The sequence below is a fragment of the Alternaria atra genome (genome assembly GCF_907166805.1).
Source record: "Alternaria atra isolate CS162 genome assembly, contig: 25, whole genome shotgun sequence".
Taxonomy (NCBI): Eukaryota; Fungi; Ascomycota; class Dothideomycetes; order Pleosporales; family Pleosporaceae; genus Alternaria; species Alternaria atra.
Genome location: NW_025091323.1, coordinates 1168396 through 1185613, shown reverse-complemented (window position 1 = coordinate 1185613; position 17218 = coordinate 1168396). Strand labels below are relative to the sequence as shown.

Here is a 17218-nt window from a genome sequence, read left to right as displayed (position 1 = left end):
ACTTATGCCCTTTTCTCATAGGCGATGTGTGCTAGAACTGGTACGATTTAAGCTGCTAAAAACGTAATGACGCACAAGAGTACGCATCATGTACATCCATCTAGATTAGTGCTGCCCAGGCTATGCCATTGGAGTGATATAGCGTACTTAAACGGCTGCATACCACTTGTGAATAAACCCGTACGCCTGCGTTTCGCACTGTAGCTTGTGATCATGTAGTCAGCTGCACAATAGGGACGGTGTTTAAGCATGGTTTATCGAAACTACCACCGGGAAATTATCTCTGTGGCAACTGCCTCGAGTATACCTTCTGTGCCGACTCGTCTGGAGGTAAAGCAATAGTAGGAACGCCTAACAGAACGGGGGTTACATGTCTATCAATGCAGCATAGAGAGGGACCTGGTCATTGGGTTACAAATGATACCGAAGTGTTCTAGCTGGCGCGTGCATATTTTGGGAGTACTCGAAGATAGTGTTCCAGATCAAGGAGGTGGAGAAAGTGGATGGAGAGTTCTAATAGTTGTAGAGAATTCTAATAGTTGTAGAGAACGCGCGATTGTTTGATTGCAATGTATCCAGGTTTGCTGTCGCTCACTGGCTTTCGCGGCGAACTAAATCCTCCTCCAACCTCTTACGCGTCATACACATACCTTCTAATCACTCTGGCTTATCCTCTCCTCCATAACAGCCTGGTTCTTCTCGTTGGCATGCGCAAACTCCCTATATCTCTTCTCCTCGTCTGACTTGCTCGCCCTCACAACTCTTCGATTCTCCTTATTGAGTCCCATGCAGATTCTTGGCTCCTCGTAAAACATGATATCAATCTGCTCGAGCGTGCGTCCAGAAGTTTCGACACCAAAGAAGTAGGTGAGGGGTACAAAAGATGCGCAGACAGCAGCCCAGACCCAGAAATAATGACCGCGGATGTTATCAAGACCAATTGGAGTAACCATTACAACGACAAAGTTCGACATCCAGTGCGAGAAGACGCCGACCGCTGTTGCTTTGTTGCGGACACGGAGAGGTTGGATTTCGGCTGAGTAGGACCATGATACGGGCAATATACCGAGAGTGAAGCAGTCGAGATACAGGAAGATGAAGGCTACTGCTGCTGCTGCGCTAGCGTAGCTGTTCTTGGCCAGGCATCCGGCGATGATAGCCATGCATGCTGCGCAACCGGCTGAAGAGCCTATGACTGACCACCGGCGCCCGATCTTGTCGATGTAAAAGTATGGTGGCCAGGAAAACACGGCATACTGAGTGAAAGCCACCGAAGCAAGGATGAGAGACATGCTGGGGGTGTAATCGAGGTATTGCTGGAAGATGTAGGCGAGGTAGTAACACAGAGCGTTGATGCCGCTCCATTGGTTCATCATGTACGGACCCATCCCGAGAACAACACGATGTAGATTGCGGGTCTTGGTAGCGTTGCTGAAGACTTCGCCCCAGGTGGGTTCTTCCTCACTGCTCTCTGCTGCGATAGCGTCGAGAATCTCCTGTAGTTGGCCTTGCACTTCTTCATCGTCCAGAGGCTTGTCCAAAAGTCGACTGATGGTGTACTTCGCCTGAGAGCTGCGTTAGAATCAACAGATCGGCCATGCGCCAGTTCACATACCTCATCGATCTTTCCACGCGATGCTAGCCATCTTGGTGTTTCGCACAAGAACGGGCAAAGCGCCAATACCATGAGCGAGAACAAGATTTGACAAGCGACAGGAAAGCGCCATTGCAGCGAGCTATTGGCATACAACGTCGCAAAGCACAGCCAAGACGCGACCGCAACTCCGATAATGATCAAAGCGGACTGAACAACGAGAAGTGAACCACGGTTGTGCGCAGGCAATGTCTCTGATTGTAAAATTGGTACCGCGACCGTTGACAGACCGACGCCGATGCCACCAATGATGCGCGAGACAAACATCTGCCAGTAGTCGAAACTAGCGGTCTGTATGGCAGCACCGATTACGACGATAAGGTTGGCGAGGATGATTGAACGCTTGCGTCCGATCCGCTCGCCGAAGACGAAAGCAACAACGGCACCAAGAGCACACCCAATATCGTAGATAGCCGTGACCAGTCCAGTCATCGTTGGGTTTGGATTGCCGAGGGTGTCTTTGAAGCGTTGGCCTCCTAGAATACCGCCGAACAGGCCTTGATCATCTTCAAATCATGTTAGACCTCAAATCCTTAATGCAGAGTGAATGTTTCTAGGCTTACATCCGAACAAGAGGAAGTCAAGACCAGAGGTCAATAGAATAACCGCAATGAGGCTCTTGCCCCTGAGCTCAAGAAAGCGCATAATCAAGACCCTGAACAGAATAGTCTGGTTGACAGAAAGGGACTGCAGAACAGTGTAACGACAGACTCAAAATGTGGACCACAGACTTCTAGCCTTTATACTCTTCCCAACCACCCACAGATGTACACCGGCATATCCTCATCCAGCCTAATGTCGATGCATCTAACGTAGCGGCAGAAGCATGGTGGAATCTCTCCACTGACCATGTCCGGGGAAATTATGGGTCTGCGGAGAAGCAAATGCGGAGGTGAGCGACGTCGAAGCATGCGCCAGGGCAAGGCTTCGTAGACACGCATTCTTGGGGTTCTAGCTGGGCTGAAGTCATGCTAGCTGGGCCGGCTGGGCAAAGGTGCGGGGTTCCGCTTTGGGCATGCCGCATCTCAAGTACGGAAGGTTTGCCGGCAATGAAACACCATGTGATATCGATGTCTCTTGTCGCTACAGACTTCGTGAACCTGAGACCATGACTCGTGCTGGTTTATCGCTTTCCTCTCTTCAAACAGTCGACACGATTAGGTTGATTTCGCAAGTTGTCGAACCAGGAACCTTGTGGGCGCTTTCGGTGCGCGTAAGAGACGCTCATGCTGGTGATTGGAGTCTCGCCTCGAGGTGCTGCGAGGTTTAGGATGCAATTCCGATGCACGAAGCCCGTGCGTCCCGGGTATAAATAGAGCCTTTAGCCTTTCACGCGAGACTCGGCCCAGATAGAGAATGGGAATGCTTTCGCGAGAAAGACCAATATATGAAGCAGAATCAGTACACACGAAAGCGGGGAAGAAGAAAGTCTTTCACAAAGTATTTGGTGAGCAAAAGCACATCTCCGACATATGGACTATGCAGATACAACACCTTTATGTGGCAACAAAACTCATCCCAATGATGCTCATAAGTATCTCAGCATATATTCATCCTTGTACTCATGTTTCATCGTCTCATCCGTCAAGATGCAGCGCTTCCACGAAGTTACATCACTGCAATTCGTGTAACATCTCTCTCGTTGCGCTCAAGCTCTTGGTATCTCCGTAGATCGCCGCAATCAGACTTCCATCGATCTTTGGGAACTCTCGCTGCAGCGCTTCGACGTTCTCGTCATCGTCATCTTTTCGTCCCGCAGCCTCGTAGCTCTGCATCACCTCAATCTGATGTGAGCGGTCCTGTCCAGTGGGCAGCGCCATCTCCGTAGCTGTGCGGCGAGGCGGTAGGCCTGGCGGAACATCTTCTTGTCCAGGATAGGAAGACTGGTCGGAGTAAGAAGGTTGGGGGGTTTGTTGCTGATGATAAGACTGTTGAGAAGGTTCATGAGATTGAGCCTGCATGAATGGGTTGTGAGATTGAGCTTGGCTTGGCTCTTGGCTCCATGGAGACGTGTCCTGGTGTTGAGGCGGGTACTGGGCGTGTGGCTCCTGAGGAGGATGTTGACCTAATGGATTCGGAGGTGGTTGTTGGGCATAAGGATTTTGAGGCGGGTCTTGGTACGCTTGGTAGGGGTTGTGGCTCTGGCCCTGTTGATTCCCTTGGTCTGCCCACGGGTTGTCGTTGTGGTTGGAGGCCATGACTGCGATGCTTGTACTTTCTGGATGATCGTGTGATAGAGGTCTCGGGGTTTTCAGTTGTGTTCCGGGGCGTTGGATTTGCGAGCAAGGAATCTTTGAAGCTTAGGGTTGGCTGACGAGTACGTGAAGGCGCGGTACCAGGATGACGTACGCTTGCCGCACGTGCCTTTTTGCCCCGCTTCGATCCGCAGCGTACTGGAAGCAAAGAACTTGGTACAATAGACCGCGATTCGCGTTTTACAACTATCGCAACTGATCGTTATCCCACTAATCTTTCAAACCGTATACTCTGGTTATGTTTCACCACCATGTTTGGAGTCACAAGCGTTCAGCGCGATGGTACGAGACTAAATAACACCTGCTGGAAGCAGACACCCCTTGCATAATGCGGTTGTTCCTTCGAGGCACCTACAGAGTAACATCCGTGTACATACCGTGCAGGAGGCATCAGAACATCTTCATATTTACTTCATCCGATCTTTCCTCTCTGCGTCATTCCGGTCATGGCAGCACTAAGCTTTTCGCCCATTATCCTACGTCGTTTCAATGCACCACTAAATGAGCTTTTACACAGCTTGAGCTGCAAGACCCCATCTTTTTTTACTGAGAATAATATCGACACATTGCTTACATCACTGAACGTGCAAAGCACCATGAACGGGCAGATAGTATGGCCAAAAGGTTGGAGGTCAAGAGCGCTGGTAAGCAGTATCGTACATCATACTCCATTGTGTTCTTAACGGGTCAACAACATATAGAAAAGCAGCAACAACGTGCCGAACAGAGAAAGACAGATGAAAGCTAGATCATCTTGGCACGAAAGACATCGCGAAGCTGAGGTGAGGCGAAGAGCCAAAGCCATGCAGAAGAAAAATGGTAAGTTCATGTCCAGTGGATGGCTACAGCCTGCAGCGATACCACTGGGCATACACCATCAAGTTCAGCCCACTAACCCTGGACAGGCGGTAAAAAACCGGCGTAGAAAAGACATACTAAATCGAAGTCTCGTAAATGTATTGATTTTAAAATCAATTGGCGTCATCATTCCATACACTAGCCCCTACATAATGTATGTACGGACAAGCCTTGGTGGTCAGGAGCATCCAAGGGTATCTAGGAAACATCCTTCCTCTAACAGGGCTCACTATATGTGGTAATTATCCTTCCATTCGCCCAGTTGTGTTGGTCCAGTTTCCCTAACATGTCACTAATGCTTTTGTCCGGAAGGGGGAGACAATGATGACGATATGGTTTTGACTGGCATACGCAGGCGGATTAGGGGCAAAGTTCCCATCGTTACATTGTATCACGTCTTTCGAATTCAGTTCCGTTGATCCTCTCAAGGCCTGTTTATCACCGTCAGTCAATATTAAGAAAGAACCTTGGTGGACACAGATACCTGAACGACTACGTCTGCTTCCGCTTCTGTTCTTTGCCATACGTCATAACAGTATACGTCTTGTCTTCAACGGCGTTCGTATCGACGAGAAGCACATAGGAAGGGAATTGGACCGCCGGCGTTCGAACTCAAATATGCGCGACGGTTTTCTCCAAGGTACCATATCCTCATAATTGCTCTCATTCGACTAACTTAAGTAGCTGTAGACCCCAAAACTCCTCCGGGATTTACCATATTGTAGAAAGTATACTGAACTTTTTCGGCAAAAAATCCCAGGCGTTGGTTTCTTGACTTGTACTAGATTCAAAGAATTCTCTATATGTGAGGGCAGATGTCTCAAACGACGTGACTGGATGTATCTTGGTTTTTTTCGCTAGTAGCAAGTTTGTCGCCCTGCCTTACATTTAAACTACACTTTGTACAAATTTCCAAAGCCTATTCATTTACCAGTTTACTTACTCGTAAATGATATATAGAGCAAATTCGTGCCGATCTTGGAGCTACGGTATATGATAGAAAGTAGGAATTCAAGCCAACACTTGTTACTATTCGTAGGCCTATACCTAAGGGACCACATTCCAATGTCTGAACTCAACTTACCTCACAAAACTACCAAACATGTCTCATTAACTTTTCTTGATCTTCTGACCCGCGATATAAGTAGTTTACACGGGCTCCTCAGTCTTTGCTCGTTTGCCATCCGCACCACCATCATCAACTTCCAATTTCCTCTTGCTACTACTAGCGTCATTTGACCCTGATACTACCGGTGCAGGTGCCTTGACCTTCTTCTTCACCATGCCGGAGACATCATTCGCGCTCTTAGTAGCCTCCGCAAGCTTCGCCTTCTGTGTTGCTGCATCTGCTCCCAACAACCCTCCTAGCAATCCCTTGAACACCGACGAATCGATGCTATCAAACTCCTGTTTCGTGGGATCTGACTTTAGGTCTGCAAGACGCGTCTTGAGATCTTCAAGCATGCCCTTCTTATCCTCAATAATTGTTTGCTTCTCCTTCTTCTGCTCTGGTTTCAGCGCATCGGAGCTGAGTGCTGCCTCTTCCTTCTTCAACCGTGCTTCAAGGCTTTGTATGGCGAGATCAGTCTGTTCAGCAGCCTCCTTGCGCAGCTCCCAGTTTATGCCATGCTCATCTTCCTTTCCTTGTTCCTGCTCGGCGGACGCATCGGTCGTTTGTCCAGTCTGATCTTCTCGTACTTTGGAGACGGATGCGAATTCCAGCGCGAGGGAAAGCGAGTAGTGGGCCTCTGTAACGTTCTCGTGCTCAAAGGGGTATAGTTCTTCTTGTAAAGCGAGCGCTTTACGGGCGTCTGATATGGCGTCGTGGAAGCGTTCATTCTCTAGTGAGATCTCCACAAGGAAACCGTGGCAGTCTGCGATGCGCTCCTTGATTATGCGCGCCCGTGGACTCAGCTCCGCCTTGCCCTTGCCCTTGTCTGAGGCATCTCCTTCTGGCGAATCTAATTGCCTCTCGTACAGGACGCGGGCTAGCTCGAAGATCTCGTAGGCGTTGCCGAGGTCGTCATCGTCCTCCTCTTCCTCGCCGTCCTGCATGTCATCGTCTTCGTCCTCGGAATCGGTCCAGTTCTCGTCGCCTTGGAGCTGGAAGTACGGCTTCGTCTCTACAGACTCCTCTTTAGGCTCGGCCTTCGCGGCGCTTGACCCTTCACCGGCCTCTGCTTTCGCCGCTTTTTTAGCCTTTGGCTGCTTTTTCTTCTTCTCCTCTGATGCCACTTTATTGCCTAACACATCGCTTTTAGCGACTGCAGCCCTGTAGAGCGCGCGCCCATAGTAGAAGAGTAGCTCGGCGTTCTCAGGCGCCATCTCGCCGTTGAGCTCAGCTTGGATTTCGACGGCATCGGCGTAGTGTTCGGCAGCAGCGTCATAGTTCTTGGTGGAGTAGTGAATCGAGGCAGCCTGCGACAACTCGCCCATCTTCTCTTTCGTTCTGGGCAGCTCTTCAGTCTCGGTGACGGTCGCGAGCGGTTCAGTTGTAGGGTCGGCCATTGTGTGAGTTTGGTCAGGTGCGTGGGTTTAGTGATAGGTATGCGACAGCGAAACTGGAGTTACTGGGGGGCAGAGATAAGCGTCGGAGGTGTTTAGTGTTGTGTTTGGGTAGGACGATTGGTGGTTGCTGGGAAAAGTAGCTTAGCCTCTAGCGCGAAATCGCGCTGGAACGCGTCGCACGCGTAAAGTGGAATCGCAGACGAACTACCACCATCGCAACACAGGATAACTACCTTCACCACAACCAATATGGCGACTACAAGAAGACCAGAGAAGCCCTCGGCGGTCCCCTCAGATCTAATCCCGTCTTCATCGCCAGCTTTCGGAACACCGGTTCATCCCATCAATCCCCGCAGAACAGCGCCCATACGCGCCCCGCCTGCATTGAAGCCAGTCGGGAAGTCCACTGTTCTTCCCATACTCCTCCCACCGGCGACACTACGACCGCTCGCATTTCGAACATTTACGAAGAAACACAACCTCACCCTCACATCTTCCGCTCTCCAAGCATTAGCAACGTTTGTAGGGAAGCACTGTGGATCAGGATGGAGAGAGGAAGGTCTAGCAGAAAAGGTATTGGAGGAGGTCGCAAAGAGCTGGAAGAAATGCGGTGGTCAAGTCATCGTAGAAGGCGACAATGAGACGCTCAAAGGCATACTCAAGACGCTCGAAGGTTCAATGAGCGGAGGGAGGGTGGTCCAAGGCTCGACTCTGGGCAGGCAAAGCAGTTTCAACTTTGGACCTGAGATAGCTGGTCAGATTAATCGTCCGAATCTGGATAGCACTAGCAGTTTCGGCATGTCCAGTCTGGAAGTACAAGACAAGGATGAAGAAGAAGACCTGCTGAAAGATCCAAGAGAGTGGATGAAGGTCATTGGCGCGTTCGAGCAGCCGAAGCTGATATATAACGCCACTCAGAAGCATTTTGAGAAGTATGTAGAGATCAGAGGGGAATCGAACATCTGCTAACCACGTCAGGTCTGCCAAAAAGCCATCGCTATTCCCAGATCCATCACACAAGACCGAGCTCTTCCGTCAACGCTACCACATCGTACACCAGCGCATACTCCGTAACGAGACATTCCAAGCACCTACCTTCTCTACAGCCCGTTCTGCTGGCCTCAGCCGGACGGGATCGATTGCGACATCCCAGATGAACACTATCACTCCAATCGCCAATCTACTTGGTCGGACTGGAAGCACGCATCTGTTGCTAGGCATGCTCACAGTCTCAGCCACCGGTGCGCTCTCTCTATCTGATCTCACAGGCACAATTACCCTAGATATTCAACACGCACGCCCAATCCCTGAGAATGGCGCATACTTCGCACCAGGCATGATCGTTCTAGTCGAGGGTAGCTACGAAGAGGATGCCGGGGCTACATCAACTCTAGGAGGCAGCAGTGGCATTGGCGGCACTATAGGCGGCAAATTCCTTGGTTTCTCAGTTGGACACCCTCCCAGCGAACGAAGAACAGCAACCCTGGGCGGTGCCGAAGAGGTCGATAAGAACAGTTTGGCTGGGCCAGCATTCGGATGGACAGACTTCCTGGGCGTTGGTTCTCAGCGTGCGACCGGTACTCGGATGAACAAGATTGCGTCGAAACTCCTCGATCTCGGCACAGCACACAACATTGTTGTAGCCTCAGACCTTCATCTGGACGTGCCATCCACACTGTCCGCCCTTCGCACCCTCCTACGCACATGCACCCCTGATCCCACGGATGCGCATCCAGTCTATCCCCTCGCCATCATCCTGATGGGAAACTTCAGTTCGAAAGCCAGTCTTGCAGGCGTGCCAGGAACGGGCAGCATAGAATACAAGGAACACTTTGACGCACTTGCCTCTGTTCTCGCAGAGTTCCAACCTCTCATCGCGCATACCACACTTGTTCTCGTTCCCGGCGATAACGACGCCTGGCCGAGTGCGTTTTCAGCCGGTGCCGCTACACCATTACCGAGGAAACCCATTCCGACCATGTTTACAAGCAGAATCAGGAAGGTGGTAGCTGAAGCGAATAGAGAGATATGGGGTGCAGGTAAAGCAAAGGGCAAAGAAGGAGAAGTGATCTGGACATCTAATCCCTCACGCCTGAGCTGGTTCGGCGTGAAGGGCGAGATGGCGATACTGAGGGACGACGTGGCTGGAAGACTGCAGAGACAATCGATAAGATTCAACAAGCCGCCTCCAGATGTAGATGATGACATGCCATACGCGCCTAGTCATCAACAACAAGAGGCAGAGCAGCAGGACGCCATGGATCTTGATCTCAGGGGGCCACCACCCCGACAACATCAACAACAACAACAACAGAAATCAGACGTCGACATTGACACACAAACAGCGCGCGCGCTCACCAGAACCATTCTCTCACAATCACATCTTAGCCCCTTCCCGCTCTCGGCACGGCCACTACATTGGGACTTTGCTCATACAATGAACCTCTACCCATTGCCAACAAGTTTGGTGTTAGCGGACAGTGAGGCCCCAGCGTTTGTGGTCAAGTACTTTGGCTGCACAGTCATGAATCCGGGTAGTATAGATGAGAGTGGTGGAAGAGGAAGGAGAGAAGGGAGGGCGAGATGGGTGGAATTTGATATCAGGACTTCTGCGGGAGTGGTGAGGACGGAAGGGTAGTAATGATTTAATGTCACTTTTTATGTTCATCTTCTCTCCGATGATATACGGTCTCATTTTACGACTGTTGTTTTAGTGGAGCTTGCGGATTTGATACCACGTCTTCTCAAGCATCTAGCCTCGACTGTGGGTTTTTTCGGTCTAGAATGCGAAGAGGAACGCACATGGAACAGTCGCCACGGTGTTTTGGAAATGGACCCGTTTTGTCGAAACGGGTTCGACACGAGCCATTGGTTTTGTGAGAGGTAGACAAATACAAAGACGAGCGCAGCACATGTGAAGGCATCACATGGGTTTTTGGTAGCTTGCTCATACGCATAGACCGTTTTCGAAGAATGTGAGTAGGGATGACTTGGCCAGTTGGAACCTAGGGCTCTACGCAAAGACTTTTGTATGTGACGAATTCCTCTAGCTCGACTCTTTGGCAAGCTAGGTAGCTTTGAACTCAAGATCCAGGCCTTAGTATCACACCACGCTTCGTCGTTCACTCCATGGCTCTGATAGACGTTATTTTTAAACGGTCAAATTGGTCAGTGGATTCTACCCATCCCGACTTTGAGAAATCTTTGGCGTCACAAACATGTAGATGCGTTTCGAGGGGGAGGGGGGTTTCTAATAATTGATTCAAGGTAAACTCCCCAGTCCAGTTCCATTAGTATTTAGTAGGTTTGTTTTTGGAAACGGAGCACTCATGTCATTTCTGTGTCGTACTTTGAAAAACAGGCGACAGAGTTTGTAATGGACGAGGTAGAAGACAGAGGAATGAAGAGTCACGTTTTATACACGAATGAGAAGGCGCAGTTTATTTTGTAAATGGAGTCAGTCGTAGAGAATCCCATGCCTTTCTTCCCTGTCTTTTTATTAGTCCACTATGTACTTATTCGCGCATGGAAATTTTGCTTGAACATTTCCACTCCTACCTGATACACATATGCATCAGTGCGTAACCAAACCCCTTTTGATGCACTGGGGTATATAGCAATCACTCCAGAACCATCTCGGGTACCCTTTTTTCTGGAGAATCTGGAGAAAAAGGTATTACGATCACTCAGACAAAAGTCTTGAGCATGTCGAACCGCCTCACGACTTTTGAAGACAGGAACAATCATATGGACGTTGCTATCATTTTTTTGATGTTTCAAAAGTGACGAGTGTGTAGTAGAAGGAGAGGAAATGCAGTCGAGCAGGTATGTCTTTATACTCGGGCAGGCGAAGTACTGGTATGACACATGAGCACATCTTGATCGTACTGGGATTCGGAACGACGGTCACCAACTGCTCATGAGAAGCATGCCTTTACTTTTTAGAGAAGCACATGTGACTCATACATTGAATTTTGGATAAGATCTTCAACGCAACAAAAAGAGTGAAGAAGAGCTGTGGGTTGCGATGTACAGAAGGCAAGACAAAGAGGAGGAGGCAGTCGCTTCTATAGAAATCTATGCATTCCTTGAACGTCCCAGGTGAGCCCGCATTCTTCGCACTCTACATGGGCGCTCTGCAAGTATGGTTTGGTGTCGCGCTTTCACATCAGAAAGAAGAACAAAGTTTTTGTTATCTTGTTTTCAGGTTGTGTTCAAAGCCTTGGGGATATCTTTTTGAGTAAGAACAATAGGCAGACTCGGCCATGCGAAGCGGGGATCAAGTTTTGAGAAAGCGACAGACATTTGAAGTCCGTCCGGTATTTTTAAGTAAAGAACATATGTGGTGTGATGGAAGAAGTATGGAGGCACCTGAATGACAGGATTTAATACCCTTCTTCTCTTGGCCATGGTGCACGTATCCACAGCTTATTGTTCCACATCGCTGCGAGGAAACCTTGAATATCACCAAGTTCACTCCTTCCAACATGTTACAGGAGTAGTCAAAAGTACAATAATGCCCATTATTATGTGCAGTTTTATGTACACGTAACGCCAGTAATGCATCCCTTCCATCCGAATATCTGCTTCGAAACGTCAGTCATGACAAATTCAAAACATCAAATTCCATCTTCCGCAAATCCATGTGCATCTCACGATATAATCAACCCTTGATGTCACCCTTCAGTCCCCCATCAACACCACCCTTTCCAAACCTGTACCCGAAACTGATGGCTACCGCACAGAACAAGCCCAAGCAGAGCAGCGTCGGTCCCCAGCGATCGTGGTATGTAACTGCTCTCCTCTCCTTGATCTTGTTCACTCTCCAAATGTATAGTCCTGCACTATAGCACAGCGCAAGACAAGCGATAATAGTGAACGCCCAAGCAGCTGCAAAAGCTAAGCTGTCACCAAAATTGAGTAATGTAGCGGCAATAGAACCGATAAGGATGGAGAATTCGAGCCAGGAGAGGAAAGTGCGCTCGGTTGCCAACTGAACTTTGGGTTCGACGCGGACGGGAACGTGGATGCCTGGCATGATGTTAGTAGAGGTTGGTAGTGTGACACGATCGGAGTAACTCACGCTTTCCCTTTGGCGCCTTGAACCTCTTCACCTCGCCCTTTTGTTTCCACGAGGGTACACCAAGGGAGAAGCCTCCCTCACCAACATCGGTAGGTGTTGGCTTAGGGATGATGGCTGCAACGCTCGAGAGCACCGTAGAGCCCACGTTGGTGACAGTGCGCTCTATCCATTTCTTCGCGTAGCGGAGACCTCCTTGTCGTTTAGCAGCCTCGAACTCTTCGTCGTCATCGTCGCTGTCAGAGTCGTAGATGGGGTAGTCCTCGTCACGATTGCGTCCAGCGGCGACACGCTCTTCAATGTCAAGCGCATTGGGATCGTTGCCGTTCGTAAGAGTGCCGTAGTCGCGGGTTCGCTCCATCTCATTCTGCTCCATGGCATCCCTTGCTTCACGAAGCCTCCTCAATCGGTCATCATCCTCATTGCCGTTAACTGCGGGTAGACCCATAACGGCGTCCTCGTCTTCGCTGTCATCATCGTCGAGGTTACCGCTGGTGCTGATATCGTTGCTCGCTCCAGGGCGCTCAATGCCGAACTTGTGGCTAACAGGCTTGCGGATGTCCACATCCATCTGGGGGTACCAGTATGGAATCAGGTTGATACGCTTGGGGTTGAGTGTGGCTGTGCCGTGAATGTACTTGGAGAACTTTGGTACGGCCTCGACGAGATGGGAAGATGTGAGGTCGCGAATCCACTGAGGCGGCTCTCCTCCAGCTTGCGTCTGAAGCTTAACCTCGAGGACGGCATAAGGGAAGAGCTCTTTATCCTCCTTTGGCAGCTGCTTGAACGGCCAGTCCACACCAATGTCCATGCGACGCCAGTTATCGCCGGCGCGCCTCTTGCCATCTAGGTTATCTTCGCGGGTCATGGTAAGTTCCGTGTCCAGAGAAATACGGACGCGAGCATCGCCAGGAAGTTGGAAAGCGGTACGGTGGTAGAAGGATCGCGTAACGGGTTCGAGCTTGCGGGTTAGTACGCGGTACTGAATCTCTCGGGCCAGCTGCTCGTCAGAAGCAATGTCCTTCTCAGGCCTCTTTTGCTCCCTGCGCTCCTTCTCGAAGATCTGCTCGGGCCTGAGCTCACCACGAAGGTATGCGTTGACGTTCTTCTCCTTGAGCTTGAAGCGCGCCTTGACGGACTCCTCGCCTGTCCAATCCTCGCGATGTGTCTTACGCTCAATGAAGATGGTGTCGCTAGACATGCCTCCATACCATCGCAGGCGAATAGCCTCAGCACCCTCCGTCTTCTTCAGACGGCCCTGGTATAGCTCCCATGTGTCGGTGTTGTCGAAGTAAATGGAGGTAATGGCAGAATCTTCCTCGTTGAACTCTTTGTTGGGGTTGAAGACGAGTACAGGCAGGTGCTTGAGAACGATGAGCTTCAACTCGAGGATGTTGTCCGGATGCACCCAGTACTTGGTTGTCTGGCGCACGAAGTTCTGCTGCTTGCCTCCAGCGGATGAATCGCCCTTGACCGGGTTTCCTCGGGTGCGGACGATATCATAGAGTCTCGAGAGCTCGACCACGTACGAGTCGTAGTTGTCCTGGAAGAAGGGCTTGCGCTTCAGACGGGCGGCGAAGACGGGCTTGAGGAACCAGCTGGTGTTTTTCTGTACTCAATTAGCTTTTACAGATTGCCAGCTATGCCAATACGTACGTCATGCTTCTTGATAATCTTCTGGAAGCCCGTGTAGTTGAGCTGCGTGAACTTGGCGAGGTCGTGGACGTCGGCGATAATGTCGCTCAGGTCCTCCTCAAGTAGATCAAAGTCTTCCTCGAACTTATCGCTGTTTTCAGGCTCCTGCTGGGCGCGTGCGACGGCATCGTTGACTTCCTTTCCGGATGCTGCTATGCGACGAATAATTTCCTCGGCCTTGACGCGCTGGAACGTGTAGACCTTGTCGAGCTCCTTCTCTAGCTGCTCGACGAAACTCTGCTCCGACTTCTCATCCCAGATGTGGTGGACGCGCAGCGAGTTCTTCAGGTTTTCATAGTCGATGTAGTAGAAGATCCACTCCTTGTTGAGTGACTGCTTGAGTTGCTGACCAAACCTGCAGACGCGCATTAGTTTCCGTTGACATCATCCACGCTGTGCGACGATTGGAGGAGCGCGCGTGAGCGCATTGCCAGGGTTACAAACCTCATGCCGGGCGAGACGAGGACGATTGCAGACGTCGAGCCGTGATAGGATGGTTATAGCAATGCTGTGCACGAGTTCGCGATGGAAGCTTCAGAAGCTCAGAAGCTCAGAAGCTCAGAAGTTGAATGCAGGGCCCCAGCGCAACAAGACCGGGCCCAAGAGTGAAGGCTCCCCGCTTGCATGTGCAGAGTTGGGTGGAGCGCCGCGCCTTAGTGTTGTCTGGACGAGCCGCAGATGGGTCTGCCGTTGCGCCCAGCCATTTAGAAGGTCCGATGCCACCCACGTGTATACAAACAATGCAGGCAGTATGCTTCTGCGCTGCAATACGGAGAGAAAAGCTTCACACGTCTTCCCTGTAACCATTCTTCCGACGACTCCAGTAGCGAATCACACCTGTCATGACGTTAATTTGGCGACAACCGATCCTGGTGCAGCGGCTCCTTCCTCGGCATGAACTGGTGTTATCATACAGGGGGTCTCTTGTCTTCTGGATATTGCTTCTCTCGCTACTGTTGGCAAAACAACAGCGAATGCATTCAAGAGACGTGGCAGTCGGTTTTACTATAGCAACAAATCCTTTACACATTCCCATGTACACATAGCAATCCTGATCCTGAGTCAAGGGTTCATGCTAGACTAGGTGCATGACTTATGGTCGGAATGGTAAGAGTGCCTGAGGGTTGCAGTGGTCTTTCTTGCTAAGAGTTACATACTACCGACTTACAGGCGTGCGGCATAATCTTATTCTGCTCTAGAGCGACAAACTACATGAGATAATTCAAGGAAAGAAAGACAACGTAAACTCCATCCAGCGCCGAGCTCATTGGGTATCGCGTAATGACAGCTAGGAAACGTATAATCGTGCAAGGAGTGTGTGGTCATGGGGAGACTAGAGAGCCATGCCAACACAGGGGATTCAAGACATTTCTCCTCTGTCTATCTCCCCAATAACACCCAGCCCAGTCCGGCCACGCACCTACGCATCCGGATTATGCAATGCTTCGTTGGGGAAGGTATGGGCCGGGGTGACGTGCTGGCTTGACTCCGGACTGTTGTTCTTGCTCGCCTCAGGCGAAGGCGTATGCGACCGCGAGACGATGTAGAGGTCGTCGTAACTCCCCAATATCATGTGTTTCCACTTTGCGAGCGTGGGCAGCCCCACGTTTGCGACGGAAGCCTTGAGGGTAGGCTTCTTTGCGTACTTTTCGCGTTCCGATGGGGCGAGAAGGTCCTCGTTAAGGATGTCAAGCCGACTGTTGCCGCGCGGTATAGGCTTCCTTGTGACGCGTATGAAGGGTAATGCCGGGTCTAGGGGCTACCTTAGTTGGGGCCAAACCAGCAGGCAGTGGGGAACTTACCTTGGTCAAGTTCAGCGCAAAGGTCGGCCTCTGTCTTGATCTCTAGACCTTTTGCGCCTGAACGATACTTATACACGAGAATAGACTTGTTGCCATGCTCGTCCAAGTCGAACAAACTACTCGCTTTACTAGACGCTGTGCCAGACGTCGACTCCGACTTGAAGGTCATGCTTTCCTGCATTATACGCTCAATTTTTCTGAAAGGATGAGGCTGAGGCGTCACTATAGGTGAAGGTAGGGCTGCAGTGGGCGGTGGGCGGTAAAGGTTGGGTATGGAAAGAAAGCTGGTGCTTGTCTCGGTTGTTGTTGTTTGTGGTCCTACAAACCGGTGGAATGTGCTTTGTATAGGTGTAGGCGCTGGTCAGTCGCGTGAGTGAGGACAGAGCGCAAGTGTAGGTGGAGTGATGGTCTGGGTCGCAAGAGAGCGTGGAGCCTTCCAGCAGCGTCACACACGGACTGCGCCCCCGTGGCTGGTGGTATGATGTCGCCCTCGGTCAATTCTCTTGTTGATTGGTCCACGATGCGGCGGTGCCGTGGACTACCGTGATTGGTCTGGACGCGGAGCAGCAGCTACTTTGTTACACACCTTCAAAGCATCTAAACCATTCAGTCAGGTACAGCTCGCTTAGATTTTGTCTCGTCTCGCTCGATATGAGACGGAAGGCTCGGTCTTTAGAGAAACATGCCCAGGTGGTCGGCCAAAGGCGGAGCCGGCCACGAACCACAATCGAGGCCTTTTAGTATGCCGAAGATATCCACGACGAATTACCTATCGAAAGTCGACCATTTGACTCGTCCTACTATTCTATGACATATCGTCTTTCGATTTCTAAACGGTGATATTACGTGCAGTAGTCAGGTATACAACGTGCGCATCACCTGCAACTCTGCAACCCATGAACGCCATTCAGGTGACTCGTTCGGGCGAAATCCGCTCTCATTACGCTGTCCGGCAGATCCGCTTGCCCATCACCAGTATCACAAGGGGGTGTCACTCTGGATCCATTTTCGACCCCCTGGAGATTCAAGTTTGCTCGAGGAGGACTGCAGCGTGGAGCAATGTTGGCCTTACTGCCTACTCGTGTACCGCCCTACATTTCAGCTCGCATAGGCAACAATGCGAAGTAGTATGCCTACATAGCAAGCTGCAAGGCTATCGGCGAAGTCCTACCGTTGTTGTCGTCAGAATCCAAACTCCGGGTAGGTTTGCGGGAGAACGGGCTGATCTCATCCCTCTATTCTCCGCGTCACACAAACCCCATCACCCCCTGATCATTCCAACACAACAAACTCCAAGGGTCACAACCAGATCAGAGACAAGCCTCACGCTCTATTGGACCCCAAAGGCTTAGCAGTGGCTCTGTCG

General features: G+C 50.7%; 5 protein-coding genes across 5 annotated transcripts; 1 reads left to right on the top strand and 4 right to left on the bottom strand.

Annotated features, from left to right (window-relative positions):
- Positions 1-653: 653 nt before the first annotated feature.
- ALTATR162_LOCUS5389 (uncharacterized protein) lies at positions 654-2299 on the bottom strand (the record flags this gene model as incomplete). Its single annotated transcript, XM_043313008.1, has 3 exons — positions 654-1565; positions 1616-2160; positions 2218-2299. The coding sequence occupies 3 exons, from the start codon at positions 2297-2299 to the stop codon at positions 654-656; spliced, it is 1539 nt and encodes a 512-aa protein (XP_043168943.1).
- A 968-nt stretch (positions 2300-3267) lies between these two features.
- ALTATR162_LOCUS5388 (uncharacterized protein) lies at positions 3268-3852 on the bottom strand (the record flags this gene model as incomplete). Its single annotated transcript, XM_043313007.1, has 1 exon — positions 3268-3852. One exon carries the CDS (start codon positions 3850-3852, stop codon positions 3268-3270), a length of 585 nt encoding a protein of 194 aa, XP_043168942.1.
- A 2064-nt stretch (positions 3853-5916) lies between these two features.
- On the bottom strand, positions 5917-7275 carry ALTATR162_LOCUS5387 (uncharacterized protein; the record flags this gene model as incomplete). Its single annotated transcript, XM_043313006.1, has 1 exon — positions 5917-7275. One exon carries the CDS (start codon positions 7273-7275, stop codon positions 5917-5919), a length of 1359 nt encoding a protein of 452 aa, XP_043168941.1.
- Positions 7276-7524: 249 nt separating this feature from the next.
- Positions 7525-9913, top strand: ALTATR162_LOCUS5386 (uncharacterized protein; the record flags this gene model as incomplete). The annotated part of the gene is made up of 2 exons (XM_043313005.1): positions 7525-8207; positions 8254-9913. 2 exons carry the CDS (start codon positions 7525-7527, stop codon positions 9911-9913), a joined length of 2343 nt encoding a protein of 780 aa, XP_043168940.1.
- Positions 9914-11938: 2025 nt separating this feature from the next.
- Positions 11939-16033, bottom strand: ALTATR162_LOCUS5385 (uncharacterized protein; the record flags this gene model as incomplete). Its single annotated transcript, XM_043313004.1, has 5 exons — positions 11939-12306; positions 12359-13964; positions 14012-14405; positions 15475-15802; positions 15853-16033. The coding sequence occupies 5 exons, from the start codon at positions 16031-16033 to the stop codon at positions 11939-11941; spliced, it is 2877 nt and encodes a 958-aa protein (XP_043168939.1).
- Positions 16034-17218: the final 1185 nt, after the last annotated feature.